Source organism: Plecotus auritus, assembly GCF_963455305.1.
Source record: "Plecotus auritus genome assembly, chromosome: 6".
Taxonomy (NCBI): Eukaryota; Metazoa; Chordata; class Mammalia; order Chiroptera; family Vespertilionidae; genus Plecotus; species Plecotus auritus.
In genome coordinates, this window is record NC_137773.1 from 18661204 (window position 1) to 18686826 (window position 25623).

General features: G+C 44.0%; 2 protein-coding genes across 5 annotated transcripts in view; one reads left to right on the top strand and one right to left on the bottom strand.

The window, feature by feature from the left end:
• Positions 1-2196, bottom strand: part of MRPL22 (mitochondrial ribosomal protein L22) — a 29483-nt gene extending 27287 nt beyond the window's left edge. The window contains exons 1-2 of the mRNA XM_080673170.1: positions 2109-2196; positions 1986-2028 (exon numbers count right to left, since the gene is read on the bottom strand). Coding sequence (XP_080529296.1) covers positions 1986-2028; positions 2109-2136 — 71 coding nt within the window. The 5' untranslated portion in view covers positions 2137-2196. The remainder of the gene's footprint in view (positions 1-1985; positions 2029-2108) is intronic.
• A 1676-nt stretch (positions 2197-3872) lies between these two features.
• Positions 3873-25623, top strand: part of GEMIN5 (gem nuclear organelle associated protein 5) — a 43218-nt gene continuing 21467 nt past the window's right edge. For 2 of the 4 annotated variants that reach the window (XM_080676241.1, XM_080676240.1), the window contains exons 1-13: positions 3873-4101; positions 5135-5295; positions 5984-6165; positions 9969-10120; positions 10328-10447; positions 13683-13812; positions 14691-14856; positions 15742-15954; positions 16844-16929; positions 19123-19205; positions 22353-22489; positions 24205-24278; positions 24928-25109. In XM_080676241.1, coding sequence (XP_080532367.1) covers positions 3936-4101; positions 5135-5295; positions 5984-6165; positions 9969-10120; positions 10328-10447; positions 13683-13812; positions 14691-14856; positions 15742-15954; positions 16844-16929; positions 19123-19205; positions 22353-22489; positions 24205-24278; positions 24928-25109 — 1852 coding nt within the window. In that variant the 5' untranslated portion in view covers positions 3873-3935. The remainder of the gene's footprint in view (positions 4102-5134; positions 5296-5983; positions 6166-9968; positions 10121-10327; positions 10448-13682; positions 13813-14690; positions 14857-15741; positions 15955-16843; positions 16930-19122; positions 19206-22352; positions 22490-24204; positions 24279-24927; positions 25110-25623) is intronic. The other 2 variants (XM_080676242.1, XM_080676243.1) reach the window with 1 other exon arrangement.

The window sequence follows — 25623 nt, forward strand, 5'->3', positions numbered from 1 at the left end:
AAAGCCAGTGTCCGTGACGACCAAACGACCAGTCACCATGAGATGCATTGAGCACCTCTCGGTTCCTCCCTCCACCCCCGGCCAGCCAGCAGAGCGGGGCGGGGCAGGACTGGGGACTGGCGAGTAGGCTGAACAGCTGACCTCTTGGTCCCTGTCCCCGGCCCGCAGGGTCCAATGGATCAGCGATGGTGAACGGGGGCATCAGGGTGCGTGGCAGGAGGACCGGGCTGGCTGTCAGGCCATTGGAATCACCATCTCATCCCCAGCTGCTCAGGGGCTTAGGCCTGTGGGAAAGCAGGCGCCAGTGACTTCGCCTCCATGCGTGTGTGCCGGGCCGGCCGCTGATGGAACGCGCTGCCCACTCGGGGCCACTCACACCAGGGCGGCTAGGTCACGGGCACTCCCCAGAGCTTCCATCAGCGCCTCAAGCCCCAGTGGCAGCGGCCGTGGTGCCCGCGTGAGTGGCCCCGAGCAGGCTGTGCATGCCATCAGGGGCTGGCCCCGCACGCGCACATGGAGGTGAAGTCGCAGGTGCCTGCTTTCCCGCAGACCTGAGCCCCTGAGCAGCTGGGGATGAGCTGGTGATCCCAAAGGCCTGAAAGCCCGGGAGCAGAAGTGGCATTCGGCCTGGGAACTAGCGAACGGGCAGAAGATGGCCCTGATAGCAGGAGGTTAAGCCCTAGGGACCCAACCTGCATGATTTCGTGCATTGGGCCTCCAGTCCTATATTATAAAAGCCTACTATGCTAAGTGTCCGGTCGTCAGTTGGCCGTTCAACCAATCAAAACATAATATGCTAACGATATGCTAAAGACGCTCAACTGCTTGTTTTGACATGCACTGACCACCAAGGGGCAGATGCTCCGACCGGTCCGGCTGATGGGGACTGAGAAGGGACGGACATGCCCTGGAGCCCTCCCGTGGCCCCTCCCCGGCTGGCTAACCTCCTGTGTCCCTCCCCGGCCCTGATTGTGCACAGGTGGGGTCCCTCAGCCTGGCCTACACCCTCTCGCAATCTGGGACCCCTCAGGGGATGTCAGAGAGCTGGTTTTGGCCCAATCCCGCAGGCCAGGCCAAGGGACCCCACTGGTGCACAAATTCATGCACTGGGCCTCTAGTACAGTATAAAGCTTCAAAACCTCCTATAACTGAGGGACCTTAAGCAAGTTTTTTCTTTGGAGGACTCCAAGTTCCTTGTCTGAAAAATGGGGACGTACACTACATAGGATGGTACAAGAACGAGATAATGCATAAAAAGCGAGAAACACAACCCCAGGTGCGAGGTCAGCGACACTGTCTGGAACACACAGGCCCTGCAGGTGTAAGCAGGGCACTGGAGGGGGAACTAGGAAAGCGGGGCACTGCGGCATGGTTGGAGAGTCTGACCATGTTCAGAAAGATCAGAAGGGACTGTTTAGAAAAGACATTGCAGCCCAAGCTCATTTGGTTCAGTGGATAGAGCGCTGGCCTGCGGACTGAAGGGTCCCAGGTTCAATTCCAGCGAAGGGCACATGCCTAGGTTGCGGGCTCCATCCCCAGTAAGGGACAGTTCTGGAGGCTGCCGATCAATGATTCTCTCTCATCATTGATGTTTCTATCTCTCTCCCTCTCAGGCCATTGGAATCACCATCTCATCCCCGGCTGCTCAGGGGCTTAGGCCTGTGGGAAAGCAGGCGCCAGTGACTTCACCTCCATGCGTGTGTGCCGGGCCGGCCGCTGATGGAACGCGCTGCCCACTCGGGGCCACTCACACCAGGGCGGGCGGCTAGGTCACGGCGGCTTTCCTCTCTCAAGTCAATAAAGAAATTCTTAAGAAAGAAAAGACATTGCAGGCAATCCTGATTCCCTGAGGGCTGCGTAATAAGGCGGCGGAATGTCACCTCCATGGCCCTAGACTCAGAGCCTAAAACAGAGCCCGCACAGAGGCTCCTAGTAACTGAAGGACTAGTAAGGCCGTGGCCCTTCTGCAACTCCGAGCCACTTACCCCAGCGCCAGCTTCCGCCTCAGATTCTGCATCCATAACGCACCTGCAACAGCAACACAACCCGTCAACTCAAACTCCCACCTCCTCTCCTTTCTACCGCCCCTTAACCACTAAAATCCTCACCTAGACGGTCCAGTACAGCCGCCGCCATCTTTCTCCTCCCCTCTACGGAAGCCTCCGAGCTCAGTCAGCGTCTGGACAGAACGCATGCGCGATTCTCCGCTCCTCCCCACTCACCTCCTCTCCCCGACCCCTACCCCGCCCCCGGCGGAAAACCCGGCAGCACCTACACCTGCGGTGTTGTCATGGAGACCACCAATACGCAGCCAAGGTACATAATTTTAAGGCGTGGTCAGCCAACCTTGCTAAGGAATGAATGACTTAACAAAGGCCGAAAGCTAGTCAGTTTCCGGAAATTCATCGGGATCCAGAAGAATTATGAAACCTCACCTCACAAAAGGTCTGAAAGGAATAGGGAAGCAGAGACCTTGAACAAGCCACCTAACCTGGACGGGCCTCAGTTTTCTAGCCAGTAAAACAGAATAATTATCCTTACAGCAATTTTGTTTTAAGATCTCCACTGTAGATCACGTGGAAAGATCTTTTATAAAACAAACAGTTCAAATATAAAGTATGATGTCCTAATCCTTGTTAATCTCCAGGTTGACCTACAAGAGATAAAAGTTAATTATCATCGGGCACTTGCTACTGTATATGTCCAGCAAGCATTTCACCAAATCTCAGTATTCCTCACGGCAATGCAACGAGGCATAGATTATCATTTTCCTTCTTCAAATGAAGAAAGAGACTTAGGATAAGCTAAAGTCTCTTTGGTAACAACTGGCAAAAACCAGTAGTCAACCTAAGACTTTATGCCTCCAAAGTTAGTACCCCTACCCATATCCAGATACATGCGTTTTACCTCTCTGACTGAAGATATCTCGGGTTTCCTTTGCTCCATACGCCGGAGTGCCAGATACCCAATGCAAACAAGCAATACAGGAGTAGGAGAGTGTAGTGCAGAAATGTGAGCACCTTAGCCTGTTTGAGTTGGAAGGAAACTTCCGTTCTTTTTCCTCCACAGCACTTAGCACATAGTTTCACAGAGTTGGCATTCAATCAATGGAGTCACTCTATTATTCTTCTCCCTGAGTTACCAAGAACCCAGAGCCAGAGTTTCCACCCAATATCACAAACTCTTTCCTTTTTGAGTTCTGATTGGAACTTTTACTTACTTGTTAGATATCTTTAGATATATCCTTGTAGCTATCTTTCAACCTTTTCATCTCATGGTACACATAAACTAATTACTAAAATCCTGTGGCACACCAAAAAAATGTATTTTTTTGCCAATCTGACAAAAAAAAGGTATAATTTTGATTCATTCATACCAAGCCGCTGTTGTTGTGTTGGCTGTCCTTATTTTTTTATTTGACAATCTAAGGGAAAAGAGGTCAGTGCCCCTGACTAAATAGTCAGGTACTGCGTGTTTTAAAAATTCTTGCTATCTCGGCACACCAGTTGAAAATCTCTGCTTTAAAGCATCTCCAGAGTTAGCAAAGTGCCCTGGCACGAAGCGTTTAAAAACTACTTGATGGGGCGGCGTTAAACCGGCAGTGCGGGAAGATGACTCTACCAGTCTAACCCGATAATTAAGTACCTTGACTGTAGGAAGCGAGAAAGCCTAACCCCGGGGCTGGGCTCGGGCAGCGACAGACCCCGCCGCGGGCGAGGTGGGGAGGCAGAGCACCCCGAACGCCGCCCCGCCTTTTCCAGCCCTGCGGCTCCGGGAGCGAGAGCGCGGTGCGGCCTGGGCCTCGGCGCGCGCCGTAGCAGCGGCCCCGGGGGGGCGGAGCTCCGAGTTAGCCCCGCCCCCTTCCCGGCTACGGCGTGGGGCTGCAAACGGTTTGTCCCAGTCGCTTCTTACCTCTTCCCTGGTGGCTCGTGATCATGGGCCAGGAACCGCGCACGCTGCCGCCCTCCCCCAACTGGTACTGCGCCCGATGCAGTGATGCGGTCCCCGGAGGCCTCTTCGGGTTCGCGGCGCGGACCTCCGTCTTCCTTGTCCGCGTGGGCCCGGGCGCAGGCGCGATCCCTGGGACGCCCCCATTTCGAGGTAATTCCCTGTCCCTGCCCCCACCTTTCCTGCACTTCTAGCGTTCCCTGGAGTCGCCGAGTGTGCGTCTTCAGCCACCCCCTTCTATGGATGGAGAAACTGAGGGCCAGGCAGGGGGAAGAGTCTGCTCACAACCCCTAAACTGAGTCGCGTCCCGGTCTCCAATATTAAGCTACACTGCGCTGTGGATGAGCGGTCCCGCCTCCCGGCGCTCTCACGAGGGACTGCCCGCTTACCCGCAAAGTTATCTCTGTCCAGACCCAGAAATTTTTAACATTATGGCCTCCCTCCCCGACCCATTGCACGCGGATCCCTTAGGAGCCTTCTTGGGGTTGGGGTTGCCTACAGCTCCAGGCCCTAAGCAAGACCCTACAAATATATGATACTCATTTCTGTAAGATGAATGAATTGAGCCAGATGCTTTTAGGCTCCAAACTAGGTCTTGATTATACCTTGGGGTATGGCATGCCAGATAGTCTACACCAAACGATCTCTGACCAGACCTAAATAAGAATCCCGTTCTTCGTTTGGGCTGCTTCTCAGCCTGTGAACTAGGCACATCAGGGAATATCAACAGCGTTTTACAGTTGAGAGGACTGAGGCTCAAGGAAATAAAATGAACTTGTCTTAAGTCACGTGGCAGAGCCAGTACCCACACTTGGAGTTTTTGACTGTGAGTCCCCGGATATTTTTGTTATATCATGGAATAAGTGAGATACCACTCATCTAACAACAGCATGATTCAGCCAGAAATCTTTTTTTTTTTTTAAATATATTTTATTGATTTTTTACAGAGAGGAAGGGAGTGGGATAGAGAGTTAGAAACATCGATGAGAGAGAAACATCGATCAGCTGCCTCCTGCACACCCCCTACTGGGGATGGAGCCCGCAACCAAGGTACATGCCCCTGACCGGAATCGAACCTGGGACCCTTCAGTCCGCAGGCCGACGCTCTATCCACTGAGCCAAACCGGTTAGGGCCAGCCAGAAATCTTAGGTAGCACTTTAACCTGGAGTCTGGTTTTGCTTGAAGTCATAGGGGAGCTGGTGGGACACACCGAAAGAGTCTCTGGCTTCACGTTTTCTCATCATCCGGGTCAATACAACCTTTGTGCCACCAGCTCTGATGATGGGACTGTGAAAATCTGGGATGTAGAGACAAAAGCAGTTGTGACAGAACATGCACTCCATCAGGTACCATGGCTTACTGGTTTCTCAGACTGTTGTTATGTATCTATCTATCTATGCCAAGGGTTCTTTTGTTTCAAGTATAGTTTTGCTAGCTCATTTGTGCAAGTTAACTTTTACAATTGTGTTTATAAATTAAATAAGAAGCTCTATGTTGTCAGAAACATTTTTGGAAGGCAATACTTATAAACCAAAGGTCAGCAAGCTACACTGCTGCCTGCATTTGCAAATTGTTTTACTGTAATATAGCCAGTCATTCATTTAAGTATTGTTCACAACTTCAGTATTGGCTGCTTGCATGCTACATTCGCAGAGTTGAATAGTTGCATCCGAGAAAATTTGGCCCACAAAATCTAAAATATTTACTGTCTGGTTAGACTGCTGATATAAACTGTAAATCCGTAAATGAAACTTGATTTACCTGTCTTTTGAGAGAATGTAGGAAAGGAAAACAGTTAACTTAATCTTAGTAAGAACTCTGCCTTAAAGCTGTTAAAGAAATTATTTTAAATGGTTCTTTGATCCTCAATAGCCTAAATTCTCCTACCATTTGGTTAGTATAGTCTTGATACACAAGTGGGACTAATAGTATTTATTAGGTACCTATAATGTGCCTCATTATACTGGTGAAAAACTAAGTGAAAATTAAACATTGACAAATGAGAAGCAAGTATATTTATGTTTTGTTTTAAAGCATACAATATCAGCATTGCATTGGTCTCCTCGGGTAAAGGACTTAATAGTATCTGGAGATGAAAAAGGAGTGGTTTTCTGTTACTGGCTTAACAGAAATGACAGCCAGCACCTCTTTATAGAACCCAGGACAATTTTCTGCCTTACTTGCTCACCTCATCATGAAGACTTAGTAGCCATTGGGTAAGTACTGTTCTGTCTGTATTGGTCATTTATTTTTGCTTATGATCATATTTTGCATTTGCTTTACCCTCTCCTGTCCATTTATTCCTCAAAGGAACCCATTTATAGGTGTTAACCACTTCCCCTGAGCCCTTGGTGTCCTTTAGTCCTGTGATCTCCAGGTCCTACTGCCTCTTCCACTCTCTGTTGTTAATTCCTAGGTTTCTACGATAGCTTACTTTCCTCATCCTTCACATCTTCACCTTTTTCTCTGCCTTTACTTGCCCTTGGATATAACATTTACTCTCAGAGAATCAAATGACTCAGCTCTGTCTCTCTGGTTCTCAGCTCTCCCTCTAGGTTGGGAAAGTGATCTGGCATTGGGATCTGTCTCCTTATTGATCACCAAGGTTGTTTCACGCGAGCTGCCTGAGTGGGCTTCCCCTTTCCCTCACCACTCTGTTTACTTCTCTCCCAAAGATGTCCATTTACTCTGATTTGAAGACTGGATAAGCACTAGAAAGTGACTGGAGAGGATTCAAGAGGCAGGGGAGGGGAGTATAAGGTAGTAAAGTATACAGAGAGACTACATTTTCACACTTCGTTTCCCAAAAATGTGTATAGACATGAAGCCAAGAGGTATCTGGGGGTCAAGGGAGTATTAGACAGAAGATAGCAAGGGCATGCTTTTATGCTGATGAAAATGAGGCAGAAGAGAGAGAGCTTTTTACAGGGGTGAACCGTGATAAATACAGGAGTGACGTGGAGAAGTCCAGAGGAGAATGGGTCCAGAAGACTTAGTAGCCATTGGGTAAGTACTATTCTATCTGTATTGGTCACAAGTAGAAAGAGCAGCTGAGACTATGGAAATAGTGCAGGTAGGTTTGTAGATCTGTTGCAAGGAGAGGGTGCTTCATTCTGATGGCTTCTGATTTTCTCAGTGAGGCATAAGTCAGAGAGGAGATGGAGTCAAGTTCATGGTGGGGATGGGACTAGATGCAGGAATAAGGTATGAAAACAGTCATTTCAGAGAATCCTATCTAATAAAGAGGGAATATGCTAATTGACCATCACTCCATCACAAAGATGGCTACACCCACAGCTGAGGCCAAGTTCCCATAAGGAGCCTTAACAAGCAATCAGCAGGGACCTGAGGCTATGCCCTCCCCCACCCCCATGGGGCTTGACAGGGGATCTCAGGCCCCACCCCCTGCCCTGGTGTCAGGCTGGGGGACCTCAGACCACACCCCCACCCCAAGGTGTGCTTCCTGTCCTGGTGCTGGGCTAGGGGACCTCAGGCTGTTCTCCTCCCCCAGCACCAGGCCAGGGGACCTGAGGCTGTGCCCCCTGCCTGGCGGGGCTTGACGGGAACTCAGGCCGCACCCCCACCCAGCAGGGTTTGATGGGGGACCTGAGGCTGCACCCCCCCTCCCGGTGCTGGGCCGGGGGACCTGAGGCTGTGCCCCCACGCCTAGCGGGGCTTGACGGGGGACCTCAGGCTGTGTCCCTCACCTGGTGGGGCTTGATGGAGGATCTCAAGGCATGCCCCCAGTCTGGGCTCGGGGAACTCAGGCCACACCCTCCATCCTGGCACTGGGCCAGGGGACCTGAGACTACACCCCTGCCCGGCAGGGCTTGACAAGGGTGGGACTGGTCAGGTCTGGATCTAGCCCAATGCGGGGGGGGGGGGGGGGGGGGGGGGCTGGCCAGGACTGGGTCTCACACGATTTTGAGGCACATGTGGGTGGGCGGGGACTTGACTCTGGGTCAGGTGGTGTGCCCCAGACTCTGACAGGAGGAAGGTTTTCATATACATTTTACTAATTTTCTTTCACCTCTGACACTTCTATTATAGAGAAAGGGCAAATAGCAATATTAAATTATTTCCTCTAATATAATGTGCACGAATTTCGTGCACCGGGTCACTAGTAGGAAAATGAACGAGGAAAATTGTAGGTTCAATGGTCCCTGTTGAGTGCCAAGCTAAGGATCATGGTCATGACTTTAAACTATTCACACTGGTTGAGAAAGGAGATGGTTGAATTCAATCAGGTTTGAGGTTTTGTGGAGTAAATACCCCTGAGAGAGAGGGGACAAGGCGATAAGGGTTTTTTTAAGGAGTGAATAATAGTGAAAATGGAAGGGGTCTGTGGGTCGGCAGTCTCTGTGCAGTTGCGGGGAGGAGGATACTAGAGAGGGAGCAGAAAGGGTAGCAGGTAGGGGTCAGAGAAGGTGAAACCAAACTGACCTAGAAAGATGAGCTGGAATTCACAAGAAGAAAAGAGTCTTTCAGGTACAGTCAGACACCGGATTGAATGAGAATGATTGTTTTCCAATGACCTTCAAAATGGTGATTATTTCTTGAGAGCTTAATAGCTTGACTATTAGGTTACAGAACTTGGTGGTTTTCAAAGTCCATGTCTTTGAAGATTAACAAACTCTATGATTTAATTTTTTAATAAAGCTGTAATGAGGAAAAACTTTATAAAAGGAGAAAACTAAGTAAATAAAGCTGTTACTGGTATTTTTCCCTGTAGAAGTATCTGTCATGTAGGAAATGCAAATAGGTGCACACACATTGGAGAGCAGCTTTGCATTTCTTAGTAAAGCAAAGATGTGCATATCTTACATCCTGACAGTTGCATTACTAGGCATCAAACCGGAATTGTCTCAGGTGTATATAAGAACATTATTGGCAGCATTTTTTGTTTGTAATAGCTAAAAATGTAAGCCCTTTAAAAGGAAAAGGAATAAAAAAGTTGAGGTATATTCAGATAATGGAGGACTACACAACAGTATAAATGTCTGGCCAGGAACAGTTACATGTGCCAACATGGCTGACTGACGAATAGAATGAGTGAAGGAAGCAAGCTGCAGAAAAAGACCACATATCATTTATATGAAGTTTTAAAATACATATATATATATATATATATATGCCTAATCAACCGCACGACCGGTTGACCGGTTGTGATGACGCACACCGACCACGAGGGGGCTGATGCTCAGCACAGGAGCTGCCCCCTGGTGGTCAGTGGGCTCCCACAGCCAACCTCCCGTGGTCCCTCCTCCCCCCCGCCCCACCCAGTTGGCTGGGGCCAATCAGGACTGGGCAATTGCAGGCCAGGCCGAGGGACCCCACCCATGCACAAATTTGTGCACCGGGGCCTCTAGTATATAAAATAATTCTGTATCTTATTTAGGAATGTAAACAAAGAAAGGCTAGGAATGATGTAACCCAAAATTCACAAATAGCAATTTCCCTCTGGGGAAGAGAGGGACAGAGTTTGGGTGAGATATACAGAGGACTTCAACTGTATTGGTAATTAGTCTGAGGAGTAGATACTTTGTGTCTGAAATACTTTACCACTTAAAAAAAAAGCTGTTAGAATTTCTCAGCCTCTTTTGTACTCACTGAATGATAGTCTTGGAATATCCAGATCTTGAATTAAGAGTTCTGCAGCTTTTGTTAAGTTTCTAGTTGGAAAAGCAGGATTGCTGGTATAAAGAAGGAATTTTTTGGGTATATTAAAACAATTTGAGTATAATTAGAGGAACTGCTGGGCCCCTATAAGAACTTAGAACTTAAGCATGCTCCAGTTTGAGCTTTGTGCCAGGTAACATGTGCACTATTTCTATTACAAGATTGATCATGGAGGAGGATCTGAAAAATCAGGAAGCATGATTGAACACTTTAGAAAAAGGACAAAGTTAATTATTTCTTGTCTTCTCCCCAACCCCCATTTTTAACTTTTAAAAATGCACAATAACTCCCAAGGCAAAATTTTACTGGAAAACAAAATGTTTTCTAACTTGTTTTTCAGCTATAAGGATGGCATAGTGGTAATAATTGACATCAGCAAGAAAGGAGAAGTTATTCACAGGCTTCGGGGCCATGATGATGAGATCCACTCCATAGCCTGGTGTCCTCTGCCTGGTGAAGACTGTTTATCCATAAATCAAGAGGAAAATTCAGGTAGCCGGCATTTAAGGGAGGGTTCTGTACTCTTTAAGGCTAAAGAACACAATGTGTAGAATTGTATCATTTGAATTATATTTAAAATGTGACTTTTGCAGATCAGGTCTATGAAAGCTAGAGCTAAGATCCTGGAACCCTTGCAAACTATTTTTACTTTGAGATAAGTGCCTGTTTCGTGTAACAGAATTACCATCTCTATCCTAGAAGAACCTGAACTTCCTAATGGGAAAGTTATAGCACAAACTCCAGTAACAAAAGGCTGCTACTTAGCCACTGGAAGCAAAGATCAGACCATTCGAATCTGGAGCTGCTCTCGAGGCCGAGGTAAGATTGATGTCTAATAATTTCTTTTGCAATATAACCTATATTGATCCAAGAGGGGCATAAGGATTTTTATTCTGCCTTGTTGTACTGAGAGTATATCATCTGTCAACAGCAGTTCCTGTACTTTTCTATGCAGAAAGTTGTTTCCCAACCTAGCCTAGAAGAGAACTCTGTGCTCCTAACATCTGGCTTTGGTGTTGGAGGTGAGGGTTTCTGTTACATTCATAGAAGGGTCACTATGTGGCATGGGGGATAAGATGTTTGTTGAGACTGGGAATACTGGAACTTGGCAAGGCCTTGATCAGAGGAATGGAAAAGATCACTAGAGTTAGAACTTTTTTAAAAAATACATATTTTTATTTATTTCAGAGAGGAAGGGAGAGGGAAAGATAGAAATACCAATGATGAGAAAGAATCATTGATTGACTGTCTCCTGCACACCCCATACTGGGGATCGAGCCCACAACCTGGGCAAGTGCCTTTGATTGGAATCAAACCTGGGACCCCTCAGTCCGTAGGCTGATGTTCTGTCCACTGAGCCAAATCAGCCAGGACTAGAGTAAGAACTTTTAATGCACAAATGAAGAATAAATAATATACACCCACTAAAGACGTGCATATTTAAATGTAAAAGCTCAGTCATTCAGCTTTCCTAAGCATTTCTTTGAGCAGAACTTTTACCATAGATTGAGAGAAGATCCAGGCAGAGTGGATGTTACCTGTATAGTACAAATCAAACCTTTCCCTTTATAGCAGTCTGTTTTCTTCATTTAAACGATACAGGTTTTACCATCTGTCCAAATGCATTTGTGCATGTAAAGCAAGTAGCATAGTTAGGGCTTAGTCAGTGGTAGCTATTAGCATAATTTGGGAAAACAGAATGTTTTAGGATTTGTGGGTGGCTTTTGGACATACTTTGGCTGATTCTCCCAAGTAGGGATAACATCAAGCTACGAATCCATCCAGAAGGGTAACCTCTAAACTTTAATGATGCTGAGGAATACAAAATATATAATAAATAAATAATACACTTATGCACAACCGTCTTCAATTTTTCTGAATCAGAATCTCTTGGGGTTGGGCCCCGGCTTATGAATTTTAGAAATTCCACCAGTGGTTCTGATACACCGTAGAGACTAAGAACCACCGGTTAGTAGCATGTCAGGGGTGGAGGGACTTCCCTGTCACATGTCAATGCCAGCTTTGTCCCCTTCATTGGATTTCTTCACAGCTAGAAGAAGGAACCCTACCCTCTGTCCTGCCAACTTTGGAGAATCAGATTGTGTTACCACCTGGGTGCTCAGTTCTAGTCAGAAACTCACTTTCTCGGCCTGTAAAAGCTTTGATTTAAATTAGCTAGACTAGTATTAACCACTCTGCATAATAGTGTTACCAGGAGAAAATTAGGTCTGAATCCTAAGTAACCAAACTAACAAACTTCTAAACCACAAACTATTCAATAGTTCCCTCTTATCTGAGAGGAATACGTGCCAAGAGCTCCACAGGATGCCTGACACCTCAGATAGCACCAAACCCTATATAGACTTACGTTTTTTCCTGTACATACATACCTGTGATAAAGTTTAATTTATAAATTAGGCACAGTAAAAGATGGCTACAGCCACAGAGAGCAGGAGGGAGGCTTGGGTTTCCCCAGCAATGGAGGAAGCCAAGCTTTCTGCCTGCCCTTGCCGGCCTAGGCCTCCACTCAAGGCTACAAAGTTTCAATGATAGAAGATACATAAACCCAAACAGAAATGGCGGCAGCCACAGAGCTGGAAAGAGCAGGAGGCTAGGGTTGCCCCCGGCGATGGAGGAAGCCAAGCTTTCCACACACCCTGGCTGGCCCAGGCCTCCGCTTAAGGCTACGAAGTTTCAATTATAGAAGATACATAAATCCCAACAAAAATGGCTGCCGCCAGGGAGCAAGCAGAAGGCTTGGCTCCGCTCCAGGCTACAAAGTTTCAATTGTAGAAGATAAATAAACCCCAGATACCAGGGCCTCCGCTTGGGTCGCCAGGGGGTGTGGCCGGCCTGCAAACCACCACAGGCCCCTCGCCCAGGCCGCCCCACGCCCCAAGGGAACCCCCACCCTGATCCAGGACACCCTTCAGGGCAAACCAGCTGGCCCCCACCTGTGCACCAGGCCTCTATCCTATCTAATAAAAGAGTAATATGCAGATTGACCATCACTCCAACACACAAGATGGCTGCGCCCATGTGGTCAAAGATCCTGCCCCCATGTGGACACAAGATGGCCAGCAGGGGAGGGCAGTTGGGAGGAACCAGGCCTGCAAGGGAGGGCAGTTGGGAGGGACCAGACCTACAGGGGAGGGCAGTTAGGGGTGACCAAGCCGGCAGAGGAAGGAAGTTGGGAGCGAACAGGCATGCAGGGAAAGGCAGTTGGGAGAGACCCAGGCCTGCAGGGGAGAGCAGTTGGGTGGGGGGAGGGGGGCCAAGGCCTGCAGGGGAGGGTAGTTGGGGGGGACCCAGGCCTGCAGGGGAGGGCAGTTGGGGAGGGGGTGACCAGGCCTGCAGGGGAGGGCAGTTAGGGGAAAACAGGCTGGCAAGGGAGCAGTTAGGCATCATTCAGGCTGGCATGGGAGTGGTTAGGGGGTGATCAGGCTGGCAGGCTGAAGCGGTTAGGGGCAATCAGGAAGGCAGGCAGGTGAACAGTTGGGAGCCAGCAGTCCTAGATTGTGAGAGGGATGTCCGACTTCCCATTTAGGCCTGATCCCACCGAGATCGGGCTTAAACGGGCAGTTGGACATCCCTTGAGGGGTCCCAGATTGGAGAGGATGCATGCTGGGCTGAGGGATACCCCCCCTCCCCTGTGCACGAATTTCGTGCACCGGGCCTCTAGTACTGTAATAAGTATATGAATGACTTTGAGGCCATTATTAAGTAAAATGGATTACCTGAACACAAGCACTGTGAGACCACGGTAATCTTATCAGATCACCCACTAAGTGACTAACGGGTGGGAAGCATATACAACATGGACACATTGGACAAAGGGATGATTCGTGTTCAGGGCAGGACAGCACATGATTTCATCACACTACTCAGAACAGTGCAATTTAAAACAGTGCAAATTAAAATTATGTCTGGAATTTTCCATTTGATGTTTTTGGACCATGGTGCCACAGGTTACTGAAACCACAGATAAAGGGGGTCACTGTGTTGTGAGCTGCTGATGACTTTATGCACCCATGGACCTTCTTTCAATCTGCAGGTGTGATGACTTTGAAATTGCCCTTTCTGAAGAGAAGAGGAGGTGTGGACCCAACTATTAAAGAGCGCCTTTGGTTGACACTCCATTGGCCCAAGGATCAGCCAACACAGCTGGTATCTAGCTGTTTTGGGTCAGTCTTTTTTCCTGGTCATGCCCTTTGACATATTTTGTTTTCTTCTCTAGCCTCAGGAATTCCTAGACTTGAAGATGGAAAAAGCAGTGGCTGAGGCTTATATTATGATAGGCCATTTGTATTGGAAAAATCATGGGATCAATATCTGTGTTGTGTAATAAGAGAGTTGTGAAAAGATCAAATAAGTATAGCCTGGTGGTTAAGAATGGACTCTGAAGTCAGGCAGAATTGAATTTCAGAATCAGTCCATGACTTACCTGCTATGTATTCATGAGTAAAACCCTTCACTTTTCTGAGCTTCAATTACTTCACATATAAAAAGAGGAGGTATCTCCTATCTCTTAGGATGATTAGAGCCATTCATTAAACAAAATTTGAGTATCAGCTTTTAGTTGCTTGAGATAATAAGTGAATTTAACAGAAAAGGTCCTGCTTTTAAATGAAATAATACAGGTAAAGCATATAGAAATCTCACCAAAACATTAATCATGGCCCTACCCTCGCCACCCTCACCCATAAGAGAGATATTATATCTTAAAGCCTTTGGGGCTATGCAAATTGTGGCATTTCCTAATTAAAGCTGTTAGGAAAATCTGTTCAAAAGCAGTCCAGTATAGTCACATGGTCCAGAAAGAAGGAAAGCTATGAAAGTACCCTTCCGCCTCTGATTCCTCCAGCTACTTGGTTCTCCTCCCTGTAGGACCGATTCCTTGTTTTTGTGTGTGCTTCCAGAGATACTCTGCATGTTTCAGCTTTTCTCTACTTAAAGGAACAATGAACAGAAATTATTTTGCAACTGGACCCACGCTCTGGCCCAGAATCTCTTCTTTCCAAATGGCTTGTGAAAGAGAACTAACGCCTGTCTTCCTTCGCAGAGGTGAATTGCTGCTGTGGGATCTCACTCAGTCTTGGAGACGGAAATATACCCTCTTTAGCGCTTCAGCAGAAGGGCAGAATCATTCAAGAATTGTGTTTAATTTATGTCCGTTGCAAACTGAGGATGACAAACAGCTGCTGCTTTCCACATCAATGGACAGAGATGTAAGGACAGCTTATTCCTGTGTTCAGCACGGAAAAGCGATGGTTTATGACTTAGATGGGATTAGAGGGCTTTTTCAAACCAGCCATCAGTTCCATTCATACCCCCTCTTACCTCCAGTTCCTATTTCAGTTACTGTTACCGATTGGCACTAAATACATGAACAGCAGAGAGGTAGGGCGAAGGGGAGGAACCACCAAGATGCCTTTTTGTTAAGCAGATGTGATAAAGAAGAGTCGATGTGTCCAGGGAAGGATATGTGAGGTCATCATGCTTTGGCTTTATTATATCCTTGTCTATAGTTAGGTAGCAGAATCATCTGCTCTTGGTGAACTCTCTCTAAGGGAGAATTGGCTTAAGAGTCTATGGCCTTACTCTTTTGCAGTTAAACTACTAGACTCATTTGATAGACTTTTTCTCCCAAGTCCCTCTGTTACACAAGTTACAATTAAAAACTTAGCACTGCTCTTCCCATCAGTATGATATTTTGCTTTTTGAGATAACACTGATTTTTCCAGTATCTTGAGACCATCTTTATTGCTTAGAGTTTGCCAAATGAGGAAATTACCAATGTGCTAATCCAATAGAGTAGAAAGGCCACTGACCTTGTAAGTGGCAGGCCTGGTTCTGGTTTATTAATTGTATGGCTCAGAATTCACTTGACATCTCTGGGAATAAATGTATGCTAAGATCCCTTTGAGCTCTACAATTTATTATTGTTTTTTTGGGTGTGTTTTTTCTAAGACATGCTTTTTCCGATTCCTAGTAGAATAGTTAAATTACATATCCTTGTTTACTCTCTAAACCCATCCTGTTTGAAATGTTGATTCCTTTTCCTGTTTCTCTGATCTTTTTCATATTTAGGCCTTAACCCTTCATCTTTTCAGGTAAAATGCTGGGACATGGCCACCCTGGAGTGTTGCTGGACCCTGCCTTCCCTTGGTGGCTTTGCCTACAGTCTGGCTTTCTCTCCTGTGGACACAGGCTGTTTGGCCATAGGCGTTGGAGACGGCATGATCCGTGTATGGAATACAATCTCCATAAAGAACAACTATGATGTGAAAAATTTCTGGCAGGGTGTCAAGTCCAAGGTTACAGCGGTACGGATGCTCTCTTTGAGCTTACTATGAACTTATTTTCAAGTCAGTAATTCTCTTTTAGAGAATACCTTTTTATTTAAATGAACTCTGTTGGGAATCACAGGGTATTTTCAATTAAGTTTGAAACGGGGAAAAGTGAAGAATTCTTTCTAAAAAAAACTATTATCTCCAAATTTAGGATTTCAAGTTAAAGTTTTGTTCAAGTCATCATGTTTTCTAATAGTAAGAAATTAGAAATAACCTGGATGTGCATTCATGGAAGACAATTATTATTATAACCACATGGAATGGTATCAAACTATTAGAAATGACAATGCAGATCTTTATTTTTTTGTGAAAAGATGGTAATGACTCACGAAGAATGCAAATGACAAAACACAGAAAGCACATTACAAAACCACATGTATAAATTTTTTGGTTTTTTTCCAAAGTGAGACCTCTGTTGTGGCCATTTAATCTAAAAGCAATAAATGTTTCTCCACTCCATTCACCCATTTCCATAATCCATTGAAATACTGTTGACAGTTTGTGATGTGTCTTTCAAAATTTTGTTAATTATTATTAGAATCATATTTTCTAAATTGTTCTGGCATTTTTTATCCCCATTCAACAGTGTATCATGTACATCATTTATATGTTTGAACCCTTTTTACAATTGTATATATCGTAAGCTTATTCACCAAAAAATTCAGTACTGGCAATGGGTGTTTTGGGGGTAAGATTACAAGTAACATACTTCCTTGTTTCTCTTTTAAATAACGAGAACTTGTAAAATTAGAAGACACCAAGAGCAAGAAAGTTTTCCATTTAAACGCCTGAAGGATAATCTGAGAATTCCCATTACAATCTGTCTTTTTCCTCTCTCTTTTTTTTTTTTTTTTTTTTGTAGCTGTGCTGGCACCCAACCAAGGAAGGCTGCTTAGCTTTTGGAACTGATGACGGAAAAGTGGGATTGTATGACACCTACTCCAACAAGTAAGAGAGAGATGATTCTTTGTTTAGGCCATTGACCAAAATGTCAGTGATGATGTTTGAGTTCAGAAACCCGGACGTGCATCAAAACTGGTCTGGGAACATCTTTAAGGGTTTGATTCTGAACTTCTTCCTAATTAGGAATATGACCGATTGACTGTTCAATGACTGTTATTTGTTACAGTTTCCAGAATTTGCCATTATAATAAGAACAATCTTTACTATATACTATTTTATATTTAAAGAAATAAAAGGAGTTTGGCTCTGAGACTGAGGCTTGAAACTCGAGGTTTAATTTTAAAAATGTATTTTGGCCAGCGTGGTTCAGTTGGTTGAGCATCATCCTGTGCACAAAAAGGTCACCTGTGCGATTCCCGTGCAGGACACAAGCCCAAGTTGCTGGTTCGGTCCCCCGTCGGGGTGTGTGCTAGAGGCAACCGATAGATGTCTCTCACATCGATGTTTCTCCTTTCTCTCCCTCTCCCTCTCTCTCTTTTAAAAATAAGTAAATAAATGATTTTCAGGTAATGGTGGTTCTGACCTGTGGGAGTATAAAGTATTTCTTTTCCCTTGATTTTTTAAACAGTAGTTCTATAATATGACCTAATGTCCAGCCACATACAAATTAAATTAAGTTTTATTGGAACCCAGCCATCCTCATTTGTTTATATCTTGTCTGGGGCTGCTTTCATAGTACCACAGCAGAGTGGACTAATTGTGACAGAGATAGCATGGCTCAGAAAGCCTGAAATGTTCACTATCTGGCCCTTTGCAAGATAAGTTTGCCTACCTCTATTGTACATTATTTGCTTCAAGTGAGAATTATTATACTGTGGAGTTAACCTTTTTGCAATTATTTAAGTACTTATGTATAATCTACATGTAGTTAACTATTTTTCTCCTTTTTTTTTTCCTCACCCAAAGAGCGAGGATATTGTTTCCATTAATTTTTAGAGACAGTGGAAGGGTAGAGTGCAGTATAGGGGAGGAGAGAGGGAGAGAGAGAAGAAAGAAACATGGATGTGAGAGAGACACATTGATTGGTTGCCTCCCACACTTAACCTGACTAGGGGTGGGGCTCGAACCTGTGGAATCCAACCTGTGACCACCCGCCTCTGAACCTGTGACACCCCCTCTGGTGTGCAGGCCGATGCTCTAACCACTGGACAGTGCCAGCCAGGGCTCCAATTCCCCCTCCCCCCATTTTTAATTCTCAAACAAAACTATTTCAAAGAAACATCTAAGAAAATGAAACAATATAACACTAGAAAAGGAATGAATTAGGGGGAAGGATGTTGCTGTGGACAAATTATTCTTAAGCATTCAGCCATAACTGCTATTCTGTTTCTTTTAGCCAAAGAAATTTTGGTTTATTGTCTAGAATAATAACAATCAATATGTCAGACACATGGAAGTAAATAAGTCAACAGCTAGTTCAGCCATAGGTTCCGGAATCTTGGAATTCTAAAGTCATACAAAGAATATAGTATGCACTGAAGTTAATAACCACACTACCTTTGACTAACACCTCACATATTATTAACCACCACAGCAGCCTTAAGAAACACTTTTGAGACCAAGGTTTCTTAAAAAAGAAAAAAGAAAAAACTTTAAAGTCTATCTAAAATCTTCTCTTAGTTTAAGAATGTGGTATTAATGACAGGGTAAACCTAAAATGACATTTAGTCTTTTACTTGAATATGAGGTGGAGACGTTTGCATGGTGATAGTGCATGCTTAGCAGTAACTTTAGTTCTGTGCTAAGCAGTCTGCATTTTCTATCTAGTGCTGTCTGTCTCTCATTGTGATAGCCTTTACACTGCTATATAACTACAGTCATATTAAAATATTGGACATTTAAATAAAGTGGGCAGCTCAGAGGGAGAGATGGGGAAAATGTTTATAAACTGACCAGATGAGCGGGTTGGTTTGGGTGGGGAGAGGGAGATAACATTTTTTCTGTGTTTAAAGTGTATTTGAGACTTATTCATTTTGTTAGTAGATATCATTACATGGTATGTCATTTAAGTATTTGCTTCTTTACAAATCAGCTATTTGGAGAAGGGTACTATTAAATTGTTTTTCTCTTATATCAGCAAATAAGTTTATAATAAGTGCCTTTTAGAGGGAAAAAGTGTGTTATTTCCACTATGCCTTTTTGTTTAAATCTTTCTGTTTGTAATCCCCTTCCTCTTAGACCTCCACAGATCTCCAGCACATATCATAAGAAGACTGTGTATAGTTTAGCCTGGGGACCACCAATACCTTCCCTGTCACTTGGTAAGTGTCTGAGCCATTTTCTTACAAATGCAGAGTATTCTCTTTCTTACAGTTTAATCCTAGGATATTCGAGAGTCCTAAATATTCTAGTGCAGTGACTGCTTATGCTGGCTGCTATGTAGCCAGGGGTCTATGAGGGCAAAGTGCTAGGTGATAGGTCAGAAACCATTCACCCAGAATAAGCCTCCCTAAACTCTAAAGCAACTGAGACTTTCTCAAGGGATCTCTTTTTGCCTTTCATTGTATTCTGATGCTTTTCCTCTCCTAGTCCCTCAGCCTTGTCTTTCTCTTTCTTTTTTTCTTTTTTTTTAATTTAATAATCTTTATTCAGATTATTACAGTTGTTCCTCTTTTTTCCCCAATAGCTCCCCTCCACCTGATTCCCACCCCACCCTCTGCCTTTACCTCCCCCTGCTACTGTCCTCATCCATAGGTGTACGATTTTTGTCCAGTCTCTTCCTGCATCCCCCATACCCCTTTCCCCCCGAGAATTGTCAGTCCACTCCCTTTCTATGCCCCTGATACTATTATATTCACCAGTTTATTCTGTTCCTCAGATTTTTTTATTCACTTGATTTTTAGATTCACTTGTTGATAGATATGTATTTGTTGTTCATAATTTTTATCTTTACCTTTTTCTTCTTCTTCCTCTTCTTAAAGAATACCTTTCAGCATTTCATATAATACTGGTTTGGTGGTGATGAACTCCTTTAGCTTTTTCTTATCTGTGAAGCTCTTTATCTGACCTTCAATTCTGAATGATAGCTTTGCTGGGTAGAGTAATCTTGGTTGTAGGTTCTTGCTATTCATCATTTTGAATATTTCTTGCCACTCCCGTGTGGCCTGCACAGTTTCTGTTGAGAAACCAGCTGACAGTCGTATGGGTGCTCCCTTGTAGGTAACTAACCGTTTTTCTCTTGCTGCTTTTAATATTTTCTCTTTGTCTTTTGCTCTTGGCATTTTAATTATGATGTGTCTTGGTGTGGTCCTCTTTGGATTCCTCTTGTTTGGGGTTCTCTGCGCTTCTTGGACTTGTAATTCTATATCTTTCACCAGGTGGGGGAAGTTTTCGGTCATTATTTCTTCCAATAGGTTTTCAGTATCTTGCTTTCTCTCTTCTTCTGGCACCCCCGTAATTCTGATGTTGGTACGCTTGAAGTTGTCCCTTACACTATCTTCATATTTTTGGATTCTTTTTTCTTTTTGCTTTTCCAGTTGAGTGTTGCTTCTTTATATTTCAAATCTTTGACTTGATTCTTGCGATCCTCTAGTCTGCTGTTAGATCTCTGTATAATATTTTTTATTTCAGTCAGTGTATGCTTAATTTCTAGTTGGTCCTTTTTCATATCCTTGAAGGTCTCGCTAAATTTATTGGCCTTTTCTAGAAAATTCTTGAAAAACCTTATAACCGTGGTTTTGAACTCTATATCCAGTCATTTGCTGTTCTCCATTTCTTTCATTTGTGATCTGTTTCTTTGTCTCCGCATTTTGGCTGCTTCCCTGTGTTGATAGAGTGGCTTTGTGTGCTAGGTGTCCTATAGGGCCCAGTGGCTCAGCCTCCCCAGTTACCTGAGGTGGACACTCTTGGTGCACCCCTTTGTGGGCTGTGTGCACAGTCTTGTAGTTAAGCCTTGATTGTTGTTGGTGTCACTGGGAGGAATTGACCTCCAGGCCAAATGGCTGTGAGGATCAGCTGTGTCTACACTGGGACAACTTCTGTGCTGGAGACACCCTTATGAGACAAGGCTTGCAAAAGCCTCTGTGCTTAGCTTGGATGGGGCCGAGTCTCAGGGCAGAGCAGACAGCATTGTTTTCCCACCAGCCCTCCCCTAATAGGCCCCTGTGTCTCAGTGTCCCATGGTAATCGCTGCAAGCACCTCTGAGAGAAAGCCGCCCTTGAGTTCCACCCGCTGCCAGACAGTCCAGTTTCTCCCCAAATGAGTCTGGGTCCCCAGAGTCTCACCCGGAACTGGAATTCAGTGCAGTCGGGAGCTTTTGTCTCCCTCCCACTTGAGAAAGCCAGACGTGTACTCAGTTGCCCGCCCTCTCCGCATGTGCGCGCCTTGGTACCTCTGCCTTCCACAGTCCCTCTGAGTCTCAGTGTGCTTTTCTCTTTCCTGACAGTCCAGTTTCACCCCTTATGAGTCTAGGTCCCCAGAGCCTCGCCCAGAACTGGAGTTCAGCGCAGTCGGGAGCTTTTGTCTCCCTCCCACTTGAGAAAGCCAGCGCGCACTCAGTTGCCAGTCTCCGCATGCGCGTCTCAGTACCTCTGACTCATGCAGCTCCTCTGAGTCTCAGTGTGCTTTCCTCTTTCCTTCTAGTTGTAGAAGTTCCACTCAGCCAGCCTTCCTGTGGTTCTGGATGATGTCCCTTTTGTCTTTTAGTAGTAGTTTTTAAATTGTTGTGCGAGACAGCAGTTTAGGTGTTTACCTATGCCGCCATCTTCGTTTCTCTCGTCTATCTTTTTCTTATTCCTAAAGTGATAGTTCCTTCGGAATATCTTTCAAAATGAGTGCTCAGCAAAAATCTTTGGTTTTTCTATAATGAAACATCTGTAAATTTCCATAGTAACTGCATTACATAGAGAGAATAGTGTAAATCATCAGAACTCAAACAGCATTGCAATCATCTTTCATTCATTCACTCAACACATGTTTACTGGATCCTTGATTTGTGCCAGGCAGAGTTCTAACAGTGGTGAGAGTAAAACTTGCCCTTACAGAAAGCCATCACAACTACTGTTTGCGTCTTAAAAATCAACAAGAGGATTGCTGTAACACTAAGGAAATCTCCTTATAATTAGTCATAGAAAGTCCTGCAGCTCCATATATTTAAATGCCCAGGGTGGAGTACTTATTTTTGAAAGAAAACATAAAAATTCAAAAACTTTGAGAACATGTTTTCTGATTCCAGCTTTGGCACCCCATACCATTTTGAATGACAGAAGAATGTTTAAAACAAATATGTTACATTATAGATATTAATGTAGAATTATTAGTATGCCGTTGTTACTTTTACTCCCAACAACTAGGTTCAGACGCAAAGAACTGTGGCTTTATTACACTGTATTAAAACAATTGATAGTATGATATGGTGGTGCTTTGGCTGGTAGAATGCAAAACTGATAAGCTTTCTTGTCTCATATAGGAGGAGAAGGAGACAGACCTTCCCTCACTTTATACAGCTGTGGAGGGGAGGGGCTTGTCTTACAGCATAACCCCTGGAAGCTTAATGGAGAGGCTTTTGACATAAACAAACTCATCAGGGACACCAATTCAATCAAAGTAAGTTCTTACGATTTAAAGTCTTCTCTTGATCTCTGTATCTTGATTTTCCATCTTTCATAATAAATGCCATTATTAGAGATATCCATTATGCTCAGACTTCTTAGATGTTCTTTAAAAACTCAGTGAAGCAGAAACCAGTTTGGCTCAGTGGATAGAGCGTCGGCCTGCGGACTGAAGGGTCCCAGGTTCGATTCTGGTCAAGGGCATGTACCTTGGTTGCGGGCACATCCCCAGTGGGGGGTGTGCAGGAGGCAGCTGATCGATGTTTCTAACTCTATCCCTTCTCCCTTCCTCTCTGTAAAAAATCAATAAAATATAAAAAATAAAAAATAAAAACTCAGTGAATTAATAAGTTATAACATGTATCGTAGAATTCTTTATCCTTGAGTAAAGCAAAGAACTTAACAACTTATCTCAGTTGCATTGGTGATTTATCGTAAACTTTCAGATCTTGGTTATAGAGCATTCTTTTCCAGCCAGCCAGTTCCTCCAGACTGAGGCCTTGGTAAAAATAACTTGGTAATACGGCATCCACATGTGGCTGCGGGGTATTTTGCTCAAGATGGAATTGTCATTTGTTTTTAATTTTTTAATGAAGTAATTATAGATTTATTAAAAAGCTGCAAAAATAATTCCATTATCTTTGACCCAGATTCCTGCATTTAATCACATTTGCTTTATACCTTATCAGTATATCTGTATGCCAGAACTATCTTTTGAAGTGAAATCATAAATGCTAAGATTTCCTTATTCTTTTAAATGAGCATTTTTTATTGTTGCTCATTATTCTTGTATGGCTAGCATAAAAACAACATTTAATCATAAACTGAATTATTTTTATTGACTACATTCCTCCATTGTCTTCTGTATATTATCTGAACATTAACATTCAACAGTGATTACAGAGACCAGATTCCTGTTCCCAGTGAGCTTTGGGTTTTGTAGCAGTTGAGTGTATGGATCAGAAGCTCATACAAGGAGTTTTGGCTGCAAATAGAAATTTAGAATCCCTTTACAGGAATGGTTGCTGAAAAAGCTGTGGGTGCCTGGCCCGTGTGGCTCAGTGGTTGAGGTCACTGGTTCACTTCGTATTTAGGGCACATGTGCAGGTTGTGGACTCGATCCCCAGTAGGGGGTGTGTGGGAGGCAGCGGATCGATGATGTTCTTCTCTCATCAATGTTTCTATCTCTCTATCCCTCTCCTCTAAAAAAATTCATTTAAAAATATATAAAAAGAAAAAAAAAAGCAGCTGTGGGCATGTATGAGGTGGTCTAAAGAGATAAGAAGAGGGTCCAGGCAGCCTTGGGGACCAACATGAAAAGAAACAAAAGGGATAGGAAGAAAGCAAGGGCAGGGTGTATGGTTTTTGTTAAGGAGACCATGACCCCTATGTTGTCAAAGCCAGCAGATATGTTTCATTCTTCATTGTGGGATAAAATTATTTTAATGAAGCTCATTTCACAAGGTTAGACATTGTAGACATTTAGTGTTTACTGGCCTCTTTTTGTCCCAATTAAGAAATTATAATTAGAACATTCGCTCTTAGTAATTCTTTGGTTATTATGTAGATTATTTACAAGAATGGCTATTGTATAATTGGAAGATTTTTAAACTCTAGGGATTTTTTTCTCTAGTGCTGTCATCATTGGTTTGTAAGCTATGCAGAGAAGAACAATGTTTTTAGTCAAGATTGGTTTATTTTGCTTTCTAGTACAAACTACCTGTACACACAGAGATCAGCTGGAAAGCAGATGGCAAAATCATGGCTCTTGGCAATGAAGATGGGTATGTGTTTGTTTCTTTAAAAAAAAAACAATAACAACACTTTGTAACTGCACATATATTTGATTGCAAGCTGGCTGATGCCATCTGTAATGTTAGCTGGGGAAGTCCGGTTGTATTTGATATTCTGATTTATCTTTGGTGTCTGTGAATGATCCAGGAGCTCTCTGCATCTTTGAAAATTGCAAAGTTGGATATTTTCATTCCAAGGAGTGTTTGCCTACTCAGTGTTTGGCTGTTTGATACTTTGCAAAATGCTCATCTCCTGCACTGAACTGCCTAAATTTCCCTTCATTTTTTAAAATGAAGCCCAGGCATAAGTCCTCTTTAGGTCTCACCATGCCCTTTCCATGTTGTTGAGAGTAACAATCCTAATTCAGCCATTGGTTCATTCGTTCTTCTTTTAGCTTCTCTCTAGCACTGTCTATTACAAGAGCCTGACAAACACTTTTCAAAGAGTTTGGGGATTTTTTTAAAGCTGAAATATTTGTTTGAGAGACAACCTTTTGTCCCTGGTTTTAAGAGAGTGATAGATAGGGTTATCCTATTCCACTTCACCTTTCCCTGACTGAGGGAGTGAAGGAGATACCTGTTTGCGTTAATTGTACATTTATTGTCCATCTTTCATATCTTGATGTGTTTATTATTTCAGATCAATAGAAATATTTCAGATTCCCAACTTGAAACTGATCTGCACCATCCAGCAGCATCACAAGCTTGTGAATACCATTAGCTGGCATCATGAGCATGGCAGCCAGCCAGAGCTGAGCTATCTGATGGCCTCCGGGTCCAACAATGCCGTCATTTATGTGCACAACCTGAAGGCAGTCATAGGTAACTTTGGTTTCTTCTATACTGGGGTGCGATCCTCTGTTTAGCTACTTTCCATTCCAGTCTCTATACCGTTTTACTTTTTACTATTAAAATAAATGTTATTCTTATTTTTTTCTGTTTTCAAAAGTAATACATTCATCTTATTTAAAATAAGAAAAATTTCAAATATGACATATATGGTAACTAAGAAAGTAAAGTTCCTCCCATAATCTCATCCCTCAATAATAATCAGTGTTACCAGTTTGCTGAATGTTTTCTCCAGATTTTTTGTTTTGTTAATCCTCACGGGAGGATATTTTTCCCATTAATTTTTAGAGAGAGTGGAAGGGAAGGAGGTAGAGGAGAGAGAGCGTGCATGCAAGAGAAACATCAATGTGAGAGACACATCAATTGGTTGCCTCCCAACTGGGGCCAGGGATTGAACCCGCCACCCTTCAGTCTCAGGCTGATGCTTTAACTATTGAGCCATAGTGGCCAGAGCTTCTCCAGATTTTTTTAAAGATTGGTTATTGGC